Source organism: Halictus rubicundus, chromosome 7 (assembly GCF_050948215.1).
Source record: "Halictus rubicundus isolate RS-2024b chromosome 7, iyHalRubi1_principal, whole genome shotgun sequence".
Taxonomy (NCBI): Eukaryota; Metazoa; Arthropoda; class Insecta; order Hymenoptera; family Halictidae; genus Halictus; species Halictus rubicundus.
The window spans coordinates 9,045,924-9,072,485 of NC_135155.1; the positions used below are offsets into that span (position 1 = coordinate 9,045,924).

At 43.4% G+C, this 26,562-nt stretch overlaps 2 protein-coding genes across 2 annotated transcripts; one reads left to right on the forward strand and one right to left on the reverse strand.

Moving 5' to 3' along the window:
• The first annotated feature begins 468 nt into the window (after positions 1–468).
• Positions 469–6,397, forward strand: LOC143355858 (uncharacterized). Its single transcript, XM_076791025.1, has 8 exons — positions 469–755; positions 1,456–1,675; positions 1,778–1,873; positions 2,212–2,226; positions 2,318–2,820; positions 4,468–4,947; positions 5,065–5,200; positions 5,252–6,397. The coding sequence occupies exons 1-8, from the start codon at positions 469–471 to the stop codon at positions 6,395–6,397; spliced, it is 2,883 nt and encodes a 960-aa protein (XP_076647140.1).
• Positions 6,398–10,044: 3,647 nt separating this feature from the next.
• Gsc (goosecoid homeobox) lies at positions 10,045–22,005 on the reverse strand. Its single transcript, XM_076790474.1, has 3 exons — positions 21,516–22,005; positions 18,497–18,786; positions 10,045–10,287 (listed from the first exon to the last, which is right to left on the reverse strand). Exons 1-3 carry the CDS (start codon positions 22,003–22,005, stop codon positions 10,060–10,062), a joined length of 1,008 nt encoding a protein of 335 aa, XP_076646589.1. The 3' UTR covers positions 10,045–10,059.
• Positions 22,006–26,562: the final 4,557 nt, after the last annotated feature.

Below are 26,562 nucleotides of genomic sequence, written 5' to 3' on the forward strand. Positions count from 1 at the left end.
TCCACCGTGTGTTTTTAACAACGTGAACGGAGCGTGAACAATGGCAGCGCGACTAGGGACATTTATATTTATTTCTGATCGAAGTACCGAACGAAATGATTTGTCAATCAGCCCATCGAACCTGAAAAATAGTCGTTGTAGTGTTCCGGCGGAAAATTCAGATCGTGTCGGGAATATTCAAATGTCATCGCGCGGGGCTTATCGTTATCGGGTTACAACCCCGAATTGGAAATTACGATCGAAATCATCGACAGCGGTATTTACGATGTGACGAAAGTATTCAGCGGCCGGCGATGATCTAGTCGAACGATATTATCGACTAGACTAATTTCCATTAAATTGCAAAGTACAGAATTTCATTAGCGCGATGCAATGATCCGCTTCGGCCCGTTATTTCATCGGAAATGTGAATCATTCGACAAATCCACGATAAATGTGATCGAGTAAAATACATCAGCCTGAGCAAACATGGCCGACGAGGAACAGGAGGATACCACGACCGACGCCGGTGACACCACCACCGATGCACCGGATACCGATGCACCGGATACCGATGCACCGGAGACCGATGCACCGGACACAGACGTCACGGAGGAAGCGGCCGAGGTCGAAGATGCAACCGAAGGACAGACGAAATCGGAAGACGCGGCAAGCAGAACCAAGAAGAAGAAGAAGCGACGGTTTTCGATGAAGAAATGCACGGAGAAAAGATGGAAATGCGACAACAAGCCTAACTGGGAGATTTTCATGAACGCGTAAGAGAAAAGTGACAATTAAATCTTCCTTTTAACATCTCCGCTATTTCTGCGTATATAAAAAGTTGTCATATTTTCGCTGGTCAACACTAGTTTATCCGTCATGCGACGTTGTAGCACAAATCGAGAAGAGTTCGATGACCTGATACGCCGTGACCTTCAAATGACCTTGAGCGAAAAAATGCCACCAGCTTAGAGGACGTAGAAAAACCATTATCTTTTGTCTTCCGTACGAAATTGCACAGTGTTCGTTTTACAACGACTTCTCGTTTCGTATACGGACAGTATTGTTTTTTAATTCTGACGGAGAATTAAATTTCGACGCGATAAGCCAGTTTCAGTTTTTAAATTATTGTTCAACACGTTCGCTGCCAGCATTTATTTCAAGAACAGAGCTATAACATTTTACTAAATGCAATGTATCCGCTTATGGAATACGAACAAAAATATTGTTATAGAAAAATTAGAAATTCCCCGAGTACAATGCTGCGCTCTATGAACTCTAAGCAATGACGTACAGCGAATTTTATTTTATTAGCGTTAAGTACTAAATTGTTGAAGAGGAAATAATAAGCTCCTTGTTACTCGGAATCGGTTCTGGAAATTTATTTGATAGCAGTAAATAACACATTGCAGCGAGAAAAATGGAAATCATGGTGGAAGAGTGTAGGGTTTCCACGAAATTTGTTGTTGTCTTCAGGTTCTTGGACGAGCAAGTACAATTGGAGAGGGATGACATATTTAAACAGAGGAAACCGGCACAGATCCGGAAGTTTCCTCGAGTTAAATCGGAGGAGGACTTAGCGACGCCGCACGAATGCTTGCCCCTTAACGCTTTCCAGGATAAACAGGACTTGCCGGATAAGATGGATCGCTCGAAAATGATCCGAATTTGGAAAAATATGCGTGCCAATTTGCCGGTTCGTACATTTCTCGATCGAGTGACATCCTACTTATCTTGGTGGAAACAGATCTTAAAAACCTCTCAATTCGACAAATTTCCAAATATGAATATAAACTAGCTATTAATACTGGTAAAAGAAAACTGCGACACGGAGACGACAATTTCGAAAATGGCCAAAAAATTCCGCTCCTACCGTAATACAATCAATAATCTTGTAATTCATTAACGGAATACATCGATTACAATGTGCTTACTTTGATGAATAAAGTTATTTAACACTAAACCTATCGAACCTTAAAAGTAACTGATACTTCTCTTTTAAAAATGGCGAGATTGAATTTATTTGGATTTTGTGCGGTAATTATCAAATAAAAAATCTGGAATCGGTAATTTTACCTGCGGTGGTAGGTTTAGTGTTAAAAGTAGCGCTTGACAACCTTACAAGTCAGACATGTCATACGCAACAACTTAATATAAAAGTTGAATTAATTCGAATATATATTTGATAAAAGATTGTTCGAAACTATTCGAGAATAATAATTCCCGTCATAGGGACAACATTCATCAGTAAATGGTTAACGGTTGGTCAGTGTTAAGACGTTGATCAGCGTTAATAATCGATCGACGTCAAGGCTTATTTGAAGACCTTACCTTGCAGGTGCACGTGTCAAGGTCAGACATGGACATAGCTTCCGAGGTGAAGAAAACTGACAGCGGCAAATGGCCAGGAATGTGGCCGTGCACCACGCGAGACCTGGTGAACGAGATGAGAGAACGTAATCGGCAGAAACGGAAGGAGAGGAAGGATCTGTTCCCCTGCGCATCGGATGACGAGGACGCCCCCTTCGACGACCCCAACAACGACTATTCCGACCGCAAGGAATTAGGCCACGCGAGGATACCGCCTGTTTGTCCGACGCTCGCCAAAGAGTGGCTAGTCGATCGGGCTGCCGGCGAACACCCGGGATTAGTCGACGGTGATTACATCGTTTTCGAGTTACCGTCGAAGGGGAAGGTCAGCAAGATCTACGCCGACGGTTGTATCCACGGCCTGCGGGGCATGCATTTGCCGGAGCTGGGGCTGATGCGTCAACGCCGAAAAACGTGGAAGTTTTGTTTCTACCAGGCCATCGTCGCCCTTCTCGCTAAAACACAGTTGAGGTATTCTCCCTTTTCAACACCGTAAACAGTTTCCGTTGTAGATTGCTCTGAAATTTTTCTGGTCTTCTAGAAAAACAATCTAGCTGAACGCCATGTTGAACGATCACAATAGTGCTCACTTTGAGCAATAAGCTTTATTCAGAGAAAAGTTAGCCCCTTGCACTCGGAGCAATCGATTCTAGACTCAATGTCCCCTTGGAGGGGACATCCGAGTGCAAAGGGTTAAAATAACGAGCGAATACTCTCTGTGTTAGAATGATACAGCACTGCTTTTGAGAACACAATTTTAAAATTTTTCTGGTCTTCTAGAAAAACAATTTAGCTGAACGCCATGCTGAATGATCACGATCACAATAGTGCTCACTTTGAGCAATAAGCTTTATTCAGAGAACAGTTAACCCCTTGCACTCGGAGCCATCGATTCTAGACTCATAATGTCCCCTTGGAGGGAACATCCGAGTGCAAAGGGTTAAAATAAAGAGCGTATACTCTCTGTGTTAGAATGATACAGCACTGCTTTTGAGAACACAATTTTGAAATTTGTCTGGTCTTCTAGAAAAACAATTTAACTGAACGCCATGTTGAATGATCACAATAGTGCTCACTTTGAGCAATAAGATTTATTCAGAGAAAAGTTAACCCCTTGCACTCGGAGCCATCGATTCTAGACTCATAATGTCCCCTTAGAGGGGACATTCGATTGCAAAGGGTTAGAATAACGAGCGTATACTATCTGTGTCAGAATGATACAGCACTGCTTTTGAGAACACAATTTTGAAATTTGTCTGGTCTTCTAGAAAAACAATTTAACTGAACGCCATGTTGAATGATCACAATAGTGCTCACTTTGAGCAATAAGATTTATTCAGAGAAAAGTTAACCCCTTGCACTCGGAGCCATCGATTCTAGACTCAATGTCCCCTTGGAAGGGACATCCGAGTGCAAAGGGTTAAAATAACGAGCGTATACTATCTGTGTCAGAATGATACAGCACTGATTTTGAGAATAAATGTCCGGAGAAAGAATTTTAACCCTTAACGGTCCGGAAGTATTTCAAGTTTACTTCCCACCAGGTCCAAGCTATTTTTCATACGAAGAGAAACTGCGGACTCAACATTTTTATATCAAGTATAGAAAGGAAAATATTTATATTTTATTTTATACAGGGTGTTGCACCTAACTCGAGCATCTAAACTACCCCGCTTGTTTTTGATGATAGAAGAACATTTCAGAGGAACACATTAGTTGGTTCGGAGGGGCGAATATTATGATAGGCAAAAAAATGTGTTCAATGTTATATTTTTTGAGATTTCAAGGTCATCGAAGTTTTTTTAAACGATATATTTTTATTATCGGCATATGATAGCCGAGGTCAAGACGAATCCAACCTGTAATATTATGACCTTCGCGTGACCATAATATTTTTTTATCATAAAAAACAAGCGAGATATTATAGATGCTCGAGTCAGATGAAACACCCTGCATATATTTATATTTTATTTTTTTTTAATTTGTGACTCGGTAAGTAAAAGTGTCATGCCGCTTATATGGCGGCATTGGTCCGTTAAGGGTTAAAACTCTGGCACAAAAGATTGAAGGTACGCGTTGAAAGTGATTCACGGGCCACCCTACGGTTGTCATTAAAAGATACAAATACGCGTGGAGCGCGAATATCGACTACATCTACGAGCACGCGTGGATGTTGTACACGCACATGGGCATGCTCAACGTGAAACCGAAGCAGCGGCTGGACGACATCGTCGTGTACAATTACAAGTACAGCATCGAGGTGGAGTTGCTTCGCGAGATGAACGACGTGCCGGTGATAACCGGCGTGACCTTCGACTACGAGGAGCCGAACTTGAAGCGGAAGGCGAAACTGGAACGGAAGGATCTGATGAACGTTCAGCTGCAGCTCGGCGCGGAGAAGATGACCAACAGTCAACGATCCCCGGTGCACGCGGGCGTGAAGAAGATCGAGGACTGGTTCGACAAGCTGAAGATCCGCTACCGCAACTGCATCTTCCGCACCTCGCGATTCTGCGTGGCCTTCTGGAAGGACAACCTCTTCTGGTACATGTACAACCCGTACCGTTGCGACAAGTTCGGTTTCTGGAACGACAACGGGTACGCCTAACATTTTACTCTATGTTCCCTGAGATTGTCAAAATAACAATGTTATCCCCAGAGAGTTGCTCTTCATTTCAAATATTTGAAATAACTTTCCTCCGAAATTTCCTCCAGCTTTGCTTGCATCCTGAAGTTCTGCTCGAGGGATTCGCTGAGGAGGCACCTGATGATACTGATGCTGAGAGCGTACGTCTACATGATTCCGAAATCGGAGATGCAGAGGGTTAAAGAAGAAACGGCTGTACCCGAGGTGGTCTTGCTGGGAGAAGACGCTCCGCCTCTAGCCGAGCCCGAAGAGGAGGTGGAATGGGAGGAGAGGTGTTTCACGGTGCAGATCTACCACGTGACGCACCTCTGTTGCCAGATCCACAACCTGAAGCTGCTCCAGAGAACGGCTCCGAAGCCGGCCCAACGGCTGGTGGCGAGGAAAACGATCGATGACTGTCCGTTCGATCCTCTGGACGTGAGAGACGCGTGTACGATCGAGCACGAGGAGGGAGACCTGAAGGACGCGATCGAGAAGCCCACTTGGCTGAAGCTGTACAAGATCAGCTGGGCCAAGTGCACGCCGATTGCCCAGAAGAAGAAGAGCAAGGAGCCCGGCACCGGGAAGATGCGCTGGCACCAATACGTCGTCGAAGAGTCGAACAAGCTGTTCTCCCTTTGGGGCGAGCTGCACATCACCGACGGCATGTTCGACAGGGAGAACCGGGGGATGCAGACGTACGCGTGTTACGTGGTCTGCGCTGGCATGACCAGGATCATGGCACCCGAGTACTGGAGCTCGAAGACCCTGGACGTGATCGTGATGTGCGGCGACCGGTACTACACGCACAGCAAACTGGAGGCGCAGTTCAAGGCGACCAAGAACGAGTACAGCCACGTCAACTGCTGGAACAGGTATCTGACCAGCCATTTCACTATAGGGGAGACCATGTTCGAGGCGAACGTGCTGCCAGCGATCTGCGGCAGGCTATACTCCAAGTCGAACAGATACCTCTGGCAGTCGCTCGAGCAGATGTTCCTCAAGTATAAATTCGGCATTCTCACCTGCGAGAGCTCCTGCCTCGGTATCTTCAAGTTCTGCGGCGCGTACTACGTCTGCGACGTCAACTCGTTCGGCCCACCGTTGTTCACCTACGGGGAGGGCGCCGTGTACTTGCTGAGGGCCACGTACTTTTACAAGTTCATCACGATCCTGGTGCTCACCGTTGGCTCGCCCGAGTGCAGCCAGTTTGCACTGAATCCCATCGAGATTCTGAAGGTCATCGACGTTGGCCCGACCACGCTGCCGATCGGCAGGGCCGAGAAGAAGAGGGACACGAGGATCACCAAGATCGAGTGCCCCTTCGACGAAGAGAAGAAGAGGCAGATGAGGAAGTGGAAGGGCAGGAGGCAGGAAACTGCTAAGACCATCGATAAGATGTGTTGCAAGGGCGCTGATTGAGTCAATGCTTCGGTCTTTGTGCGTCTGCCTTGTTGTTGGAAATATGGAAATTGTGTAAATATTGAAATCTTGTGACTAGACTTCGGATTTTTATGCATCCATGAAGAAATTGGATGGATAAAATGTAAAAATCTAAGAATATTGTTATGACGTTTTCAATGTAAAAGATCTATTAAGGGGTGAAATGAATTTTAATTCCTACTGTCCACAATTGTTGCAGAACATTTTTATATTTTGCATAAAGATCCGCAGTCTACTTATGACTAGCAGGTGCAATTTCAAGCAGGAGACAGATCGAAAGAATTTAAGATTTTCAATGAACAAGTTGCAGCTTAGTCAAATTATTGAAGGAACAATGAAATTTCCATTTAGTCCCCATTGTGCATAGCAGTCCACTTTTGAATATTCAGGATGATGTTGTTCGATTTTCAGAACACCTTTTACTGTATTTGTAGCTAGAAAGCACTACAAGGCTACTACAAAGTGGCGAAAAATAATGATCTTCTCGTTAAAGCACTCTGCAAAATGTTGTAATTTTCTGTGTACTGAAGTCCCCTTTTTAGTTAAGCTTTGCGCCGACATTCAAAGGAAACGTATGTAGCAGAGGAAAACTTCCGTTTAATGCATTAGACTCCGCTTTCACAAAGAATGTGTATATTAAATGTTTCGTAAACAATTGTGAAACGCGTCTTTTCTTGAAAAACATTTGTAACCGTATCTGTCGTAAACCGTGCCAACAACGTTTCGTATCAACCATATTGTATAACTATACTAAAAAATCTGCGAGCGTGAAGTCTAATTTTATATTTTCATGTTGCTGCAACCTTTATTTTAATAATGATGAAAATGTGAAACTAAACAGTCTTTCGTTCAAGGACTAGGATGATATAATACATTACGCGAACTTAGGGAATTTTTCCCTAGGTTCCGAGTAGTCGGAGAGTTTTTGGGAAAAAAATTTGCAAAGGTCAACTTTTCGAACAAAAAAAAAAATTAATTTTTGTGCTTTACACCGAATTCGAGAAGAAATATTGGGAGTATCATAATATTCGTATCTCCATAAAAAAGCAAACTAACGAAAAATGGATTGCAGCACTGTATGCAACATTTGTTTGAGCAATTTTTTCGTCTAACTTATTATTTGTTATTTGAAGACGCCACGTTACGATACTCCTCCCGTATATTGTTATGATTTTGGGATGAATTATGATTTTAAGAGGATAGGACGCAGTTTCGAACCAACCTGCATACACCGGCTACGGTTCGGGAAATTGAGGATTGTTGAAATAAGTTTCTACCCTTATTTTGAAAACAACAAAATTACTGATTTATTCAAAGTGTGGTTCTGAATCAGAGATTGCAAATTTGATTTTACAAATAGGGTTTATACAGCGCATATACTAGAGTGCTTACAAGTACTTCGTTTATGACAATAATAACAATAATATTAGTATTACCGAGTCGCTGGGTTTCTCGCGGAGCAAGAACTTCGCGGAACTTCAAACTAAAAACCGAACTGGACTGCGTTGACTACTGTTTATATCTGGGTGAATGTTTATAACTGAATGGACTTTTATAACTGACTGAACGTAACTAACTGAACGAACGTTTTTTACTGAGTGAACTGACTGAACTTTCATAACGGAATGAACTGACTTTGAGGAGTTGATTCCCTTTTTATAAGATGGACAGTCCTTTGTTTCTCAAAGATGCTGGCTCAGGAGTCTCTACCTTGCATCTTTTAATCTTCTCGATGTCTCCTGACTAGTCAGCTGTGTGTCGACAGGATCTTTTTACTACGAAGTCGAGGTCTTTTCTTATAATTTGGCATAATTGGACAACCCTCCTGTTTGTTCTCAGGGTGTAAACTGATCTTCATCTTGTGTATTTTGCAGGAAGATAAGTTGGAGTCGTTTTCCGCGCTACCTAACCGCGTAGAATTTTTAACGTATTCTCCTCGCGTGGCATCATCGGACTTCCATAATAATTCATAATATTTCTTCATCTGAGGGTTTACTCGTTGGCGGTCGAACCACCGCACGTGACAATATGTTTCGGATGAATTGTTCTGCGAATGGCAGAATAACATCGTCCATCAGGTGAAAAATGTGTCAAATTGCCACGAGGGACGGATGGAGGGTTAAGTGAAAAGTTCGATAAGGACGAGTTGGCGAATCCCAAGCTGGCGGAGGGAGCTGAAGAGGAGACCGGAGCCCGCGCGGCCAAGCAAACAATTGTCGGGGAGAGCGGCGAAGTTAGCGACTTTTGAATAATTGAAAGAAAAGAAAAAGCTCTCCCGCGGCGGAAATAAAAGAAGCCGCGTTTAAGTCGATCGTCTTTAGGTCTCAGTGCAGCGACGGCGGCGTGGAACCTATTAAACTTGCACCGCAAGAGAACCAACCGTCTTAGTTCCTAGCTCGCCCTCGGGATTTATGTACTTACCAGAACTTGCTTCCCCGGAACTCGGCGAACTTGCGGTGTCCATGAGTTACCGCTACTCAGCCAGGTGCTCTTTCACCCCTATCGCACAATACTAATAATATAATCGTCGAGGCACGTAGAACTAAGTTCAGCCGCTACGACGCCAGTCTGCCGAGGGATTTTAATCACTGATCCATTCTGTAACGAGATTACACTCGGTGTACCGGGTGCTCCGGAATCGAGGGGGGACTTTCGCCGTACAAATATTTGCGGGAAATTCTCGCAAGAAATGATTTCTTACCGGTGATTAGTGCACACATTGCCTCGCCGGGCAAGTTTCAAATCGCTTCGGGGGTTTTTTTTTAACTTGCTCTGCAACACGAAAACTCTGCAAACGGAAACCACCAAACGTCTATGTGTACTCTGCACTCTCGTCTTCAAGGGTGTGCTCTGGTGTAGAAACGCAAAACAACTCCCTTTCGTTACACTTTCTTTAAAAAAAAAAAAACATGTCTGCAAACTAATTGACGTAGATTCGTAAAAATAACGAGGCTATCTAACGTTCGCATTAAGTGGCACAACGATCACATTTGTTGTCAGAACAGCAGGTGACAGCCAGAATGAAAATTTGCTTAAAACGACCCCGTTTGAAAAACGTGCAGCTCGTACGATTTTAAGTATCTTCGATTGGAAAAATATATTCTGTACTTCAAATAACAGTCAATTTTTTGCGCAAACAATCAATGCAAAACAATCTTCTCATTTCTTACAAAAAAAAAAATCCCAAACGAGGTCCAAAAATTAAATCCTAGGCTACACCACCCGTTAAATTGAAATCAGATTAAATTTTCCTCTGAACAAAATACAGCTACGAAAAATGTTAATTATCGAACGATCATGAACGTTTCATCTAAATCGGGACGCTCGGGAAAGGTGCAGAAGTGCTACAACCTGTTGTTTGAACGACAACAATTCACGTACACATTGTTTAATCTGAACATAGAAAACATCTCGATAATTACTCTGCCGCAGGCAGAAACAGAAGATTGCGGTTTTGTTTCAATAATTTATTTCACTGTCTATTATACACATCGAACGTAAGCTATATGTACAAACGTATTTACACCCTAATTCCGTATTTACATGTCTGCTGTAAAAAGGATGGAAACATCCCCTTCCGTTTTCGGAGACCGGATCCTCCGGTACAGCCAGTGAAAAAGTGTCTAACGCCTGCATTCCGATTACGCCACTTCCAGGTCCGAACTGTCGGTGTCTTGTTCCGGTTGCTGTTGTTGTTGTTGTTGCTGTTGCTGCTGTCTGGTCAGCAGCATGTGGTCCGTGACCTTGACAGCGGCCACCGGCACGCTGTCGTCGGTACGCTGACGTTGCTCCAGCTGAAGCTTCCGCATATGTTCCTGCTCCTCCCGCTTCTGTTTACGCCATTTTGCACGACGGTTCTTGAACCACACCTGCAATCGAAAACATTCGATCGTGAAGGGAGCTTGCCCTTTTAACCCCTCGCGGTCCTACGTGTCCCCCACCCCCTTTCATTTCAGAGCTTGATACAGAATGACGCAATTAGTAATTCAGTTTATTGCAAAAATGGGTGGGCGTAATTTGGAAGAATGAAAAGAATATAAAAATGTGAGAGTGTCAATGCATTTATTACAAATTAATAAAACAACTGAAGTGAGAAATAAATTCCTATTTGGCTCCTATGTGCTGCCATTAATGCATACGATTCTTATTTTGCATACAGATTTGCAGTCTAGTAATTAGATTATACGGTGAATTACAGTGATATTCGGACACCTCGCGTCTTTGCTGAAAACCTGAATTATGTTTTGAAGACTGTTAACAGCCAGAAGTGCATAAAAAGTATCATTCCGAACAATTCTTGCAGTTGCTCTTTTCAAAAAAGTGGATTTCGTTACTCATTCCGCAGTTTTACGTTAATTTTCGAGATCCACGAAAGAGGTATAGCGACAAATTCTTATGAAATATTAACCCCTCGGAATATAAATTAAATTAAATTCGATGCGACCGGAGGTGGTATATCTTTTTTTCTAAATTGATCATTTGTGTAAGCTTATGAATTTTTGTGTAAATTCAAGACACTAGAGATGCTGCTAACAATATTTTCCAAAGGCGCTTCAAGGACGTAAAAACTAAATGTCTTTCCAACGATTTGTATCAACTTATTCGACTTATGTCCGATTGTGTCTGCTGTAGCTGCATCGATTGTCGACTACGGAGTATCACAGCGACTCAATTACGCATCCCGTTGAACCGGCCTAAACGTCCCGTCTATGCGTTTCTCGTTATTGCATCGGAAAATTATTAAGAGACCTCGGGCGTCTATCAGAACGGGCACGGCGCTTAATTGATAAGCCCGTTTTACCTGCTCGGCGTCGTATTCATCGCGGGGGGCTCGTAACAAGGCGGAAGGGAGCTAGCGAAGATCAAACGGCTTCATCCCACATTCGAAATCAGCATTTGTTCCTCACGCTTGTCTGACTCGATTTAAACGAAGCCTGAAAATCAATACCTCCGCTGTTGTTACCTTCGGCGTTTCGGATATTCCGCTGATCTCCCGTCTAATTACTTAAGAGTCCTTTCTCGCACTGCTACGTTTCTATTTTCTGCCTTTCAAATTGCTAATTTCTCGTATCATTGTTCAAATCGTGTAATTTTATAAAATTATTTTCGTTAACTCTTCGCTCGTGCACGGGGTGCCACGAATTTGGATTCAATTCTAAAAATTAATTTCTGTTGATAAATTTTGAGATTACTGCGAAAAATTTTTCCATTGAGTGGGCGTAATTTCAAACAGTAGAAAAATTAGATATTCTTAATAATGCTACTATATTAATTTCAGCCTACTAAATATATTAAAAAAGAAAATAACTTTCTACTTCGTTCCAGTTTGTTGCAATTCAGGTAGAAAATTTTGATTTTGCATAAAGATCCGCAGTCTATTCATAAGAAAAGTGACAAATCGAAATATATTTATAAAAAAAATTATAATAATAAATATATAAATTCTGGTCTACTTTAGAACTAATGTATATGACAATTAGCCCAGTATCTAAATAACAACAAATTATTTTACATTTTTAAGTTGGTTATATATAATAAAAAAAAAATTGGTAATTTTAGGTAATTTTCCAATGACTCTCCTGGAAAATTTCTTTTGTCTGACTTATGTAACTATTCTTATGAATGAACGATATTGAGACAAAGTCATCTGACCGTGGCAGATTGACCGTCAAGTTCCAACAATCCTTGATTCATTTTATTGTCTCGCGACGTGCTTCTGTTGCATGTTTTTAATGTTCCATATCGGCATTTACATATTCCCCGCTGTCCAGCACTCTTTCCCATTCTCCCAGAGTTCCATGATTTTTTCCCCGACCCTTTGTTTTCCTTCTCCTTTTTCCCATTTTTCTATAAACATCCCGCGATTCCAGTAATCGGGCATGTTCAATCAATTCGAATCGGCTGACAGTCAAATTAATTCAGCCGAGATCAAATTACATGTTAATCATCTATCATGTGGAAGAACTTTCGATCCAATTACATACATTTCCACCAGTTCTTACACTCTCGCAAAGTTCATTTTGTTGGTTCAATTATTCATAGAGTTTCGGTTCGAAGCCTTAAAAATTCGAAAGACCAGTTCAAATATGAAATTAGTGTAATTGGTGATTATGATCTCTCTGACAGACCTCGAAGTGGACGACAAGTTGAATTTGATAATGGCACCCTAAAATCTCTAGTGAAAGCTGATCCAAAATTAAGTATACAAGAATTATCGAGAAGCCGTGGGTCCACATGGTCAACTATACAAAGGCGCCTACACGAAATGGGAAGTGCATATAGGCAAGGAATATGTGTACCGCATCAATTATCCGAGACCAACAAGAATATTCGTCGATCAATTTGCACTTGATTGCTATCCAGATTTCGTAGAGATCCATTTCTTAGCAGAATCGTTACCGGAGATGAAAAATGGATTCTTTATGATAACATAAAGCGTTCCAAGCAATGGCTTTCTGCAAATCAAACCGCAATATCAACCCCTAAACCTAGCTTATCGCTTAGAAAGGTGTTACTGTGCATTTGGTGGGACTGTCGTGGCATAATTCACTTTGAGTTGTCGAAACCTGGAGAAACAGTTACTGCTGAGTTGTATTGTCAACAATTACAACGGCTGTATTCAGAATTATTGAAAAAGAGGGCATCTTTAGTCCACGGAAAAGATGTAATACTGCAAATTGACAATGCCCGGCCTCATACAGCGAAACTCACTCGGGAAAAAATCAAAGAATTGCAATGGGGAGTTTTACCGCACCCCCGTAGTCACCGGATATTGCTCCCTCTGACTATCATCTTTTCAGATCTCTGGAGCATTATTTAAGAAATAAAACATTCACTTCTGTAGAAGATGTAAGGAGGCACCTTGAGTCATATTTTGCTTCACGAACCCTGGATTTCTATAAGGGGGGGATTGAAAATTTGCAGGAAAGATGGCAAACTGTCCTTGATAATGATGGAGATTATATAATAAATGAAGAAATAAAAACTTGAATTTACTACAAAGTTTGTTTTAGATTTCAAAATAATCGATTACTTATGGGTCCCCCTAATAGTCACTTTTGGTGCTCCGTAAACCCAGAGTTAACCCTTTGCACTCGGAGCTGTTTTGACTCCAAAACTAGTTAACTTCTTCTGAAAATGGTGCAACTTACTAGTATAACACCGAAATGTTTAGTAATTTATTAAATACAAACAAATTTAATACTGTAAAGAATATTTTTAATAAAGATCAACAATTCTTAGTGGCGCCTTACAGTCGCCATTCGAGTGCCAAGGGTTAATAAGCGCGAAACTGGGAAAATTCGCGCGACATTCGACGGCCGTCCTCGCGCCTCGATTTTCGTTCTACCCGAGCACCTGTCGCCGCGGCATGTTTCTGGCATTCTGTTGATGCAATCACGGGGATAGAGGAGAGACGGTCGCGCGTGTAAACAGTCGTCGTGCTTCTTTCCAAACAGCAGAGCGAAGTGCTTGAGGCCCCGGCCCCCCTGGTCCCCGGAGCCCGTTTCCCCGGTCTTTTCCTTTATTTCACCGCTTTTTTCCACTTTCCCGTCTGAAAAGTCGCCTTTCTACTAATTCTGTACAAACACCGAAACTCTTGCTCTCGCCGCGCCGGCAGGTGCACGGCAGGTATATGTTGTTTCAAAGTCTTTAAAGGCTCTCTCGGCGGCCTCGGAGATTTTTCTTTTGCCGGGGCCGACCACGCGGGTGGTCCTGGCCCGCTGCGCGGCCGCGATAAGTGTGAATGACTTTGGGATTGTACGATTGTTTGGGCAAATTGCGAGCCACCAATGGGAGCGCGATATCGCCCCGGTATTAGTATTTGCCCCGGGATCACGATTACACTGTGCAAACGGGGCTCGTTATCGAGACGCGTGAAACGCGCGGCGGCGCAACAATTCTTTCTTTCACCCTCGAATCTGGCTGCGAGGAAACGAGCCGTACAAATGTCGGTTCGCACATAATAAACATGAAACTAGTTTATTTCCTCCTTCCGCACGCACACACCCTCGTCATCCCTTCGAGCCTAATTTCTAAGGTTAATACAAATCGAGATAAATGAACTGCTCCACTGACATAATCCAATGAAGTAACAATAGAATAGATGCTAGATTTCGTCTAGAGTCTTGTACCAATTTACGTAGAATTCACACATTATGTACCTTATCTCGTAATTTTATTTCAATTCTAACAAATTTCAATTGTAAACCAACAAGTCACATCCAGCAACGTGATCTACTAACTTCGTTTAGCATTATTGTGTAAAGGAAGATTTTTAAGCGTCCTTTTGGCACAGCACAATTATAGAAAATCCTGTTAGGCTCCCGGTAGATAAAGTTTCAAAAATAACCCACTGTTTTCTATTAATTCTGCGAATTAATTTCGTACACCTAACATTTGCCCGAACGTTGCTGTTGTAGATCATTCGATCGGTCCGTAAGTTATAAAAATACCGGTTTCCACGTAACAATTTAACCGAATAATTCCATGGTATCAAATATGATTTGGTAATCGAATCTCGACTAAATTCATGAATTGAGGGATTGATGGATCAATACTGTTTCCAGCAATGATTTTAAGCTTCTCGCTATTTACACGAATAGCTGAACCAAATAATGTTGAGCTGTTCCGAAAAGATTATTTTTTAAAGAGTACAATTTTCTACAGTGAACACAAACGAATCTTCTATAGATTATTGAACGTAAACAATTCGTTAAGGAATCCTACGCGTGGAAACCTCGTCGACTAGTTGGAGACCACCCGGTACAATTACGGAAAATTCAACGAGGAGTTTTCGGTCCCGAAAAGAGCATCTGCGGCCGAGAGGAGTAAGAAACTGAAGCTGAGCATCGATCTCCTTGGCAATCCCTTTAAACGGGACTAGGACACTGCGTCGGAAAAGGATTTTTCCGGCAATCCGGTCTCAATGACACCGTCCTAAGTCTATTCTAGCCTCCTTATGGCAGTCCTCCTCGCTCGTTCTCGTGCCCTCGAAGAATCTACACTTAGACTATTGTTAGGCCCCATCCTCGAAGACGACATTCGGTCGAACAGAAATTTCACAGAGTGAAACTCCTAGACCGCAGATCTTGAATTTGAACAATTATTTTTATAGACGAGAACACTGTGAAAATAAACCTCCGGTCAAAAAACAACCAATGGTATTACGCAACACGTGTTCATCAAGACTTTTCGCAGCGACCTAATCATTTCTTGAGAAAAACCGTTTGCGTTCTAAACTCGGAAATGTCATGCGCAACGACCTGACAGAGAAAACATTGGAAAATTGTTCGGCGGGTCGCCACACACGCTTCTGTCTCGAGCCGATTTCGAGCCGCGTTTTATTCTAACATTACAAACAGTCGGGGGTTGATCGCCGCGGAGCAAAAACGAGTCGCCTCGATTAAACGGGAAATATCTCGTGACGAATTAATGGTTACACGCGGCCCGGACCTTTACACCGTTTAAATGCCGTACGAGTGCTGTACGGGGTTGTTCCCGGGTCGCGTCGCACGTGCACGGTGAATGCGTGCGCGGGCCCGATCACACATGCACATGCACAGTCGAAGTAAACACATTACCGGCCGCAAAGCTTTTAATCTAGCATGCAACTTGTTGGCCGAAGTCGAACGACGCTCGATAAATACTGGCCACAAATAATTTTAATGACCCTCGTGAAAGAATTATGACGACGGAACACAAGGCTCTCTTCGGCCCGGGTTTCGAAACAGCGGGTCTCGTCGTCGGTACAAATTTGTACGCGGGGCTCCGAGACCCGAACGCCGCGGAGAGATCCGAACGGTCAATGTTTGTCAACCGGAAACCTAATATTCTTTCAGGTTCGAGCGAGTAATTTGTCAGTTTAGGCGGCTACCGGTCGCGGGAAGCCTCGCCCGTAAAATTCCTCGGATAGCATTCAATCCATAAAAGTTCTGCTCGGGAGACACGGGAACAGCGAGACACGGTCCTGTGGCTGGCATAACTCTCGCTCATGTTCCAAACAGACTGCGGATTTGATGCCGTTCACCGCGGAAATGATTGCGAGGAATACCTACTATACAGTCAGAATCTATTAACCCTTAGCACTCGAGCGACGACTCTGAGGCGCCATTGAAAATATTGTTTACAGTATTAAATTTGTTTGTATATTATAAAATGAAAAAGAAAATCACAATTTCAAAGTCCCACTGAAAAAGAAAAATTTCAGTTCCACTGGGTGTATTGGTCCGACGACTCTTGTATGCATAGAATGGAAATATTCCAGGTCAGAAAAAATGTATGGTTTTCGAGTTAAAATAGCTTCGAGTGCAAAGGGTTAAATGTTATTCATTTCCTGTAAACCGAAACAAGATTCTAGTTTGTTGCGACTGCACAGCCTTTGGAGACCTCGGTTTACTCGATATACGTCCAAAACACGGGTCTAGCCAGGACATATATCGGCCAGGAGATTCTTTGATCCACGCCGAACGTAGGAAAGGACAAAGCTCTAAAGGCCTAGGTTCGTGGGATATACCTCGGGGTAGTGGGAATAATTTCGCGACGTTTATCATCCAGGCCTTGGCGACATATACAGAGAAATGCCCCGCGGCAGTGTACTTCTGGGACTTTCATCGGCTAGACATTTGGGACAATATGGAGTAAACACTGTGAATATAAATTTTCTTTTTTCTTGTGGGAGATGATAAAGAATAGAGAATTTCTAATCACTGTAACTGGAAATTACAGTTCTTGTACTATTTTCGATGTGATCCCTTAAGTGAACGGCCCGTTTGAGTTCGATGTTTAATTAAATGATTTGTTTGCAACTGTAAAGACTAGATACAATTTAGGCCTCCATATAGGAGATCAGGTAGTGCACTAATTACCTTGTCCCTGTTTAGTTTGTGGACGCTCGGCAACTTGCGATCTCTGTACACTACCGGCTAAAAGATTATGCACCTAATTTGTGAAATATTCTCAATTTTTTTTTTTGGTGTAACGCGAATGCTTTATTTCTGTTTCTTCATACACAGTAGATACAAAAACGTCCACCTCTTTGCTGGATTAATATTTGACATAGTTTCGGTATTTTTTAAACTGACTTTTAACTTTTACATGTTTTTCCGTTTGTTCCGTAGAAGCTCCCGCAAATTTTCATTCTATTTTGGACAACGGTCATCCAATTTCTCGATCCAGTTCGCCCCGCAGAAGCTCTATCGGATTAATTTTTATACTCCTACTTTTATAACAGCAAAACCATAGGAAAGACGCCCGAGGAACAAGACATGGCGAAAAATGAAACCCTACAGTCCGCGTTTGGGTGTGCAACGTAAATGTGGTAGGTGTAGGGAAGAGTAGGGTAGTCGCGGCCAGCGGGCAACGATGGTCACAGTATTATTATTACAAAACGGGAAGTCTTGAATTTTTCATTTCTCTTGTTTACGTCTCGCTGCAGCGCTCGACGCACCGGTCCCCACTCAACCATTGCCTAACCACGAAGAGGAAGAAGCTTCGTTTGGTTTTCAACGTGATAGATATATTCTGTGCAGAATGTAAGAAATTAGTACTAAATTTGAAGCATTTTTTACAGTTTAACTTGATTTACACATAAATGTACTGTAAATGCGAAAGACTATACATTTGATATGAATAGACTACTTAGATCGGTGGTTCTCAACCTGGGGTGCGAGAGAAGTTTCGATGGGAAATCTATATTTCAATAAATTACCTTGCAATGGATGTATTCTTCCGAATAAGGAAATAGAAACACATTTTCCAAGGGGGTGCGAGAACTTATTTTCAGATTCAAGGGGGTGCCGAAAAGAACCACTGACTCAGGTGAATATGAAAAAAACCGTTTTTTATTGTATCTACGAATAAACGAGTGGTTCAAGTTTACGGACCGTATCTTTAAATAAATACTTCACCGCACATATTATCGCAATTATTGTGAGCATTGTCTCCCGACAAACTTGTGGCCGGCAAGTGTTCCGATTTCCTGAACAGTGGTACAGTTCTCAGCGAGCGTCTGGGACATGTTTACGCGACAAGTAGAAGAGAAAAGCAATCTCCGTCGCTTATATGATTGTTCGACCTTACCTCGATCCTCTCCTCCTTGAGATCGACCTGCTGCGCAAGCTGCTCCCTGAGGATCACGTCCGGATAGTGAGTTTTATCGAAGGTGGCTTCCAGTTGCTCCAATTGTTCCTCGGTGAATATCGTTCTGTGGCGACGTTTCCTCTTCGCCATGGGGCCGACAGCGGCCGCGTTAGGATTTATTTGATAAGGATGAGCCGCATGGTAGAAAGCCGGCTGTCCGTGCAGCGAAACGCCGGCGGCCGCCATTGCTGCCACGTATCCGCCGGAATACAAACTCGGATATGCGGCGGCTGAACAAACACCGGCAATGTTAATAACATCGGATAAGAGAAATTCTCCTATTGTCGGGCATCGTTTACTAACAATCTCATTCGCTAAATCAAGTTCCGCGCCGAGCGCAAAGTGTCAGCGTTCATTAGAAATTAATGGCTCGTTCGCACCCTCGACTGTTCCAAACGTATACAGTTTGCTTATGCACGGCATACATTAAACTGCTGTCTGTGGCCAGCTCGTTTACAGTCTAAATACCCCGAGCTTTATCATAGCATTAATCCACCGCTATTCTCTGGCCTGATTTCTTATTGTCTTCAACCCATTTGCATCATTAGCGTATATATACGCTCAATTCTCCTGGTCACTATCACCGGAGCCGTAAGCATACGCTCAGTTTTGTTGGTCACTATCATTATTCGTTAGCTAAAAAATAGAAATGGACGGTGTTGTTGGAGATAAAAGTAGTAATTCTGATTTTTTCTTATCATGCTGAAATACGAAGTTCTTTTACTAGTAGTCATTTTTGTACTTAAATATAAGAAGAAAAAAAGTTTGGTGATAAAGGCCTCCTTTTCATATTTCCTTATGATGCAAATGAGTTAACCCCCCGATTTCTTATTTAACCGCCTGCCGTATGACGTCGAGTCTGACGCGACGATGATTTCGAACAGAAATTCTACTCTTCTGATGCCGGTAAAAAAATGTAGATTTAAATTTTTTCTCCTCTTTAGGAAATTAGTGGAGATAAGCTCAAATCGGTGCGTTTAAACAATCTAGAAGAAGTCTGAGATATGTATTAGTAGACTCTGGATTTCATGCAGTTGCAGAGTAGGTGCAATTTAAAACAGTGAACAGATTAAAAGACTATGAGAGTATTGATATATTATTTTTTTAAATTATTAGTGAAAAATATGAATTCATATTTTCAGCTACTGTGTCTTGCAATTTTTTATTTCGCATAAAGATCCGGAGTTTACTTATTACTAGGCTGCGGATCTATATGCAAGATCAAAAATATTTGCATTGATTACAAGACACAGGAGCGAAATAAAAATTTCTTTCTTCTTTTAATTATTTTATTAAGCTGAGACCAATACGCTGGTGCCCTTAAATCTTTTTAATATGTCTACTACTTTAAATTATACTTACCCATTTTGTCAAGAATGCATAAAATCCGCAGTCTACTTATTACAGTCTCCAATTTAACGCGCGAGTGGTACTTTAAAGAAGGATTTCAGTTTCACAATAAAAGTAGGAATACGAATTTTCTAAGACATGGCAACCCATCAGCGGAGCGTTAAAGTAGTCGAAGCATAAATATCGTTTGTTACGGAAATTCGATTGAAACAAATCTCCGCGCAAAATGAAATTGATTTGTTAATTAATATATCAGCGCAATTTTCTTGCATCAATCGCGGAAAATGCGAGCCAGAGAAAAAGTATTTCAATGAGTCGAGAGTAGCGCACCCCTGAATTCCCGTAACGTTTCATCCATTGCAAATCGCGGCTACTCATTATCTGTTAGAAACGCGTGAAATCCAGTCACGAGTATTCCCGGAAGAGGGAAACGAAATGTAAAGCACCCGTATTTCCGTAGATCAGGCCGAAAACAGTTTAGCGGGTCGCGTTCCGAACACCATTTGGCGACAGGAGTCGCGACTGAAAACGGAAAGAATATCGACGGAATGTTTAAATTGTAATATCGTTTTGGCATCTTGCGACGCTGTCCCGGTGAACAAGGGGCGAGAAATACGGGCAAGCCCCGTGGGGGATGTTTCGGTTTAAAATCTCGGAGAAAGCTGCTTAGAGGCGACGTCGCCGCATAAAAATGCGCGAAGGGCGTATTTGTGCTTTCAACCGGGCTCGCTCGGTCTCTTTCGCGCGGGCTTGCATATTTTCCCGTTCCTCGTTTTTCATCTTCCTTGCGCCGGGATTGCAAGGAGCTAAATCGTTCGCGCGTGATGGAAACGGATTGTGGATTTCTGGCCCGCACATCCCCAATCTGCGCCCGTGTGCTCTATCACCCCCCCCCCTCTCTCTCTCTTTCTCTCACTCTATCGCGCGAGTGAAATACTTAAAGCCCCCGGGGGGGCATAAAGGAAATTTCGTTGCCAGAACGCGGCGTCGAGCCCTCCGAGGATTTGTGCCGACTTTCATTTTTCCGCTACGCGGCCTCGACGGAATACGCGAAAAAGTTGTCACCGTTCGCCGTCGACCCGCGCGAATCACGGGCCAGCCCGACGTTTGATTCGAGAATATTCACGGCAAAGTCGCTTTTCCGCTTTTTATTCCATTTGCTCCTTCGCTTTATCCACCCCCGTCTTTCGTTCGCTGCGTAAACATCGCGCGAATGATAAATTCATGCAATGACAAAGCCACGCGCGTTCGCGGGCAGCTCCTCGCGCTCTACAGATTTCATCCGTTCAGAGTCACAATTAGGCGGATTTCGCGACGTTACGACAAAAATCGGCGAAACAGTTGGCTGAAATTACCACGGAAAGAAGTTTCTTTTTATTTCCCATAAGGATCCTCGGTCTAGTTCTCTGTCATACGTAAAACTGTAAAATCTCTTATTTCTCTGCGACTGTTTTGCAACTTGATGCTCGAAACACGAGATCGTGAAACAAAAATCAGTGAGAACTACAGCAGGATCTCCGTGGATCCACCGATCTCCCGCAGGTTCTCTTCTAGATTTGATAACGTTCTACCAGGAAGAAATGCATAATCGACGAGTGCGGCAACTTACCAAACAGATCGGCGGACGTGAAGGCCAGATGATGGATTTGTTGTTGAAGAGGGTGCATGGCGGCCGTGGTCCTCGATCCCATAGCTTCCGGGTTCTGGATGATGGAGCCGAGGCCGGCGGTGTTGCCGGGTATCATGTTACCGATCGGTCTGGGCGCGAGTATGTTCTCGATAGTGAAGGCGGAAGTGGGAGAGGACATGGTCGCCGTGGAGCTCGGTCTGGAGATCTCGCGTTGCCTGAACCGCATCTCCTCCGAGATCAGGGAACTCCGGGAGACGACTTTCTCGCAGTCGACATCGTGCCTCCTTGGCCCGATTCGGTTCTGCTCGTCGCTGTTCTTCAGCTTCTGCTGCAGGCTCTCCGGCGAGTAGTTGTAGAGATAGCGATGCCCGTAGCCGGATATACCGGGACCATCTTGAAGAGGACTCGACGGCTCCGTCATCGGAGAACGCGATCTGGGCGAGTCGCTCGCATAGGTGCTCTCTACCATGTTACGTACGTGGACTGGCCAATTAATCGATTAATCGCTTCGGGTGCTTCGACGACAGACTGTTCTCGTAAATCGTTTTCTAAGCTAGAGCCGGAGCAAAGGACATTCTCTGGCGTCGATGGCAGTCTCCTCCGTCGGCCGAGAGGACTCCGCTCAGCCGGGTGCGTAACGCTGTCGCGTCGTCGTCTCCTGTACGAAATTGTCACACATCAAACCACCCACAAGACTGAAGTCCCGAAGTCCCGAAGACTGCTACGAAGTCTTCGGCGATCGTCCGAGACTCATCACGGTCGATCACGGCGCACTTTGTGTTCCCTTTCGATGGTTAAAGGGTGTCCTCGCGTCCTCTTGGCACGCGGCCGGGTGTCGTTCGGTCTCAAGGGCGATCGTATCACCGGCGCAGTTCAACGGGAGGATGAGGACGCAGAGCCACGTCGTAGATGAAGTCCGTAGTAAACGACGGATCGGTCGAAATGCGCGCGAAGAGGTGTCCAGTCACGCAGTGACACCGATGAGATAAACGATATCCGACGACTGGCTCTCGGGGCTCCGTGTACGCGTTGACCTCCCTCGGGGGTGCGCTCAGATTTGCCGGCATCTACGCACGGGGAGCCACCCCCGTGTGTCAGTGACAGAGGGGCAGAGAGACACCCTCGAATATATCCAGCGAACTTTCGTCTGACGTCGGATGGGAGGGGGAGGGGCGTGGCCTGCGCTGGCCACGTCCACTTTCCCCACCATCGCGGCGGCATCCCCTACGCGAAGCGGGGCTGTCGGGGAGCGGTGAAGGGCCAGGGGGTGGCTCGCGGGATGAGAGGGAGCGACTCGACGATGGTTTCCAGGAGGATGCTGGCGTAGCTGCAATCTCTTGATGACAGCGATGAGCTCGTCGACTAGGGGGGAGGGGAGGGGGAGGAGGGTGAAAGACGGATGCGAGCCGGGGGTTGGCGGCGGGGGCGGGAGGAGAGGGTTGGAACGTGGAACGAACGACATGCTGTGCCGTTCCAACCCTCTGCGCGAACGCTGACAAGCTCGAACGGGACGGAGAGAAGAGGCCGCATCTCGACCGGAAACGGTGGGAGGAACACGTATTTACAGCAGATAATCACGACGTGTCTCGCGTATTACAGAGCTTTCCGAGTTTGCGTTGCGTATCGTATTCACAAATTAATCATGCTCCCGGAAGTGTTTGGTTTCGGAGCCGGCGCGATCGAACGGAGCGGTATTGTTTCTGAAAATAATTTCTCGTTTTCCCTCTCGCCGCGGGAACCCGCCGGGATTATCGTGCCCGGCGTTCCCCAGCTTTTTTCACCCCCTCGCGCTCTTTGCTCGGTCAGTTTCCCCACCGATGCTCGATTCGCGAACGGAAGTCTCTTGCCGATCAGCCGGATATACGAAAGACTCGATGGTTTTTCAGCGACGGGATCGTTCGTTTCGCGGCCGATGTGCCGCGAACGTTGCTGCGTTCGATTGATACGACTGTTGGAAATGATTAGGTGGTCTTTCGTTCATTCTTTGGAAGCTTGGTTTTCGTACTGAAAGCTGTGAAAATTTATTTTGGTTTTATTCACTTTCCTCCGGCAAATGTACAATCTGTAGAACGAGCGTCTAAAAATTCAGTGGTGACTAGACAGCGGACTTTGTATGCGTTTGTAAAAAGAAACAGGTGAAATAGAAAATTGCGAGGACGTCAGCAGAATCTAAAAGAATTGCTCCATCATTTTCGACTTGTGAAAATTATCGAAAAAAGAAGTACGTTTTACAGAAACCTGTTTCTGGCACAGATTAAATTACGACACTGTATACCTTACGAATCATAAGATAAAGCTCGCATACCGATTCACTAAAATCTAGAAATATAGAAATATAGAATATAGAAAATATGGTAAATCAAAATTGATACCCTGAAGAGCCTATAATTTTACAGAGACTGAATGAAAGAACTGCGAAGGAGATGGCAATTCATTTCAGAGAATAAAAGAGAACTGTTTTCCAAACAGGAAAGAATTTCGATTTTTTTATGCAAGGTCTTGACCCGAGTTGTCCCGCGTGGTACAGATAAAATGAATGCACGGATTCGTCGTGATAATCGCGAAGCATAGCGGCTCGATCCCCGGTTTAATGGAATGCTACGAAACCGGGCACAAATTTCTGTAATGTGCAGCCGCGCAATACGCGTTGTGAATATTCATAACGGCGTGTAATCAAAGTAGGTCTGAATCAGTGTAATTCGGCTAATCGTGAACGCACTAATCACTTGATTGATTGTGGCCCCACAGTCGGCCTTATAACATCGGCATAGCGGTATTTGGAATTTGAACGGTGGATTATCGACTGGATATTAACGACTATTGGACTGCGCCTTTTTTTCATATTTTTTCTCCCTCTGCTTTGTCGACCGTGCAGGCTCACGTAACATATGGAATGCATTTTTTCATTTTTTTTTTCGCTAGAATTTTAGATGCATCGTCGGGTCCAGGACGTCGAGCGCTATAACGTTTTAGCCAGGGTCACGTTCACTACTACAAAATTTTAGTTACGCATGCGTGCGACGGAAAATAGTTCCTTTCTTAACGAGAAATAGAATTAATCGCGTGACGAAATTTTGTTGCCGGAAGGTGGTACGGACTGTCATAAAATTTCGGTAAAATGATATCGAAGAGTAATTGTGTGTCTATATTAATTTCGCAGAAGCAATAAACAATCCTACAAATAATTAAGCGTCCGTCAGACGCCTGTTATTTAAAGAGAATGTTTTTGGTCTTCAATGGTTCCGGAAACGGGAATCGAATTGTAAGTCGGTTGAAGAGTATTACTTTTGTATGTTATTCAGAGTCTGCGGGTTTTAGGCATTTATGATAAAAATTAGTAGGTGTAATTTCAAGTAGCAAAAATATTAGAAAAATTTAAACATACTACTATATTATTTTCAATCTGCTAAACATAATAAGAAAGAAAAGAAATTTCTATTTCACTTCAGTTCGTTGCAATTCAGGTGAAAAATGTTTATTTTGCATAAAGATCCGTAGTCTAGTTATTAAATATGTTTATTCCAGACCGTTCGAAAATAGTTTAACGTTACTTTTTCTTAAGGAAATTCCCAATTTCGTTTTAACTTTGTTTGAGTCGAATTCCTCTACTTTTCTTCCAGTAAGCTTTTAAAATCGGTTGTCACACGTATGTGCAAATTTTAATGAAAGCGCGTCAGCATTTTTCAAATTAATTATAATGCGCAGCCTACGTACAAGTTGTAGTTTTAATTCAGCACAAGACCGTACAGCTTTGACGGTCTTTTTTACGAAATATTTTAAGCGTCCCCTTTAGGCAACCTTGCGCATTAACAATTACGTAGGTTTTCTATGTTGGATAGAGATTAATGTCCGCGAAAATATAATCAAAGGTAAAATTCCTTTGATGGAGAGCCGACGCGCTCCGCCGCAATACCATTCTCAGAGAGATATTGCGTAAATACTCATCATTAGTATTAGACTGCGGACGTTTATGCATTTTCCAGTCTTTCATAACGAGTTCTCGAAAGTCGCGATCAAATAAACAATTACTTTTTGTTGCGAAGACTTTTATACGCACATAGTGACCGAGAAATTTTGACAAATAACCCCGTCGATGTACAGCAATCCTCATTTTACTGATTTACGTTGTATTCGTCAATAATGCTACAATTACACGACATAATTTTAGTATTTCTCAATTGTTCTACATAGGCTATGGCAACGGGTCAACTGTCTCGTACACAACAAACACATCTTAATTAAAATTTTCACTTCGAACCACAATTAACTGCGCTTTCATTATTGCTTTATTAAAAATAGACCCGTGACTCGCGGTATTATTATTATTCGTAACAAATACACGCTAGAACTCTCTGTTGAGGAAATGATTTAAATAAAGGGAAAAAATACAGAATAAGAATTGAAGAGATAATTTATGTTTACCCTCCGGACGATGCACGTTCATTTCCTTCAGATTTTTGTAAAATAATTCATACAAGAAAAAAATTGTCGCTCGTACGAAAACCTAAATGAAAATGAATTCTCTCTTTCGATCATCTTGAAAAGCCAAAAAGTAGTAGTAGAACAGTGTACCTAGATTCTTCTAATGTCTTTTCCGTTTTGTGTCCGACTTTGTCATTTTTGTCACAAGTGCATAAAATCACACTGCTCGCGCCTAGAAAAGTGTGCAAATTTTCTTCGGCTACACAAACTCCGTAATTGTCGCCTACACAATTCAAAGCGCAGGGAAACATCGGCCCGAGAATCGGCAAATTAGAGGCCCGAGCGCAGGAAGTTCTTTCACAAGCTAATACCGATCAGAGGACACAATCATGGTCCCCGCACGATAATCTTGTGCACGTCGTATGTTAGCGTCGCGAAATCCCGGTTCCATGGTGTCCCCTCCCTCCCCGGCGAGGGCTCGTTGATCCGGCAGATCTGTTCAATTATTTAAATCCCGACGAACGTGTCCGTATTAATAACATAAAACCGTTGTAATGTGCATTGACTGTCGTCGTCATTGTTGTCAAGGCCAGGCAAGGGGCAC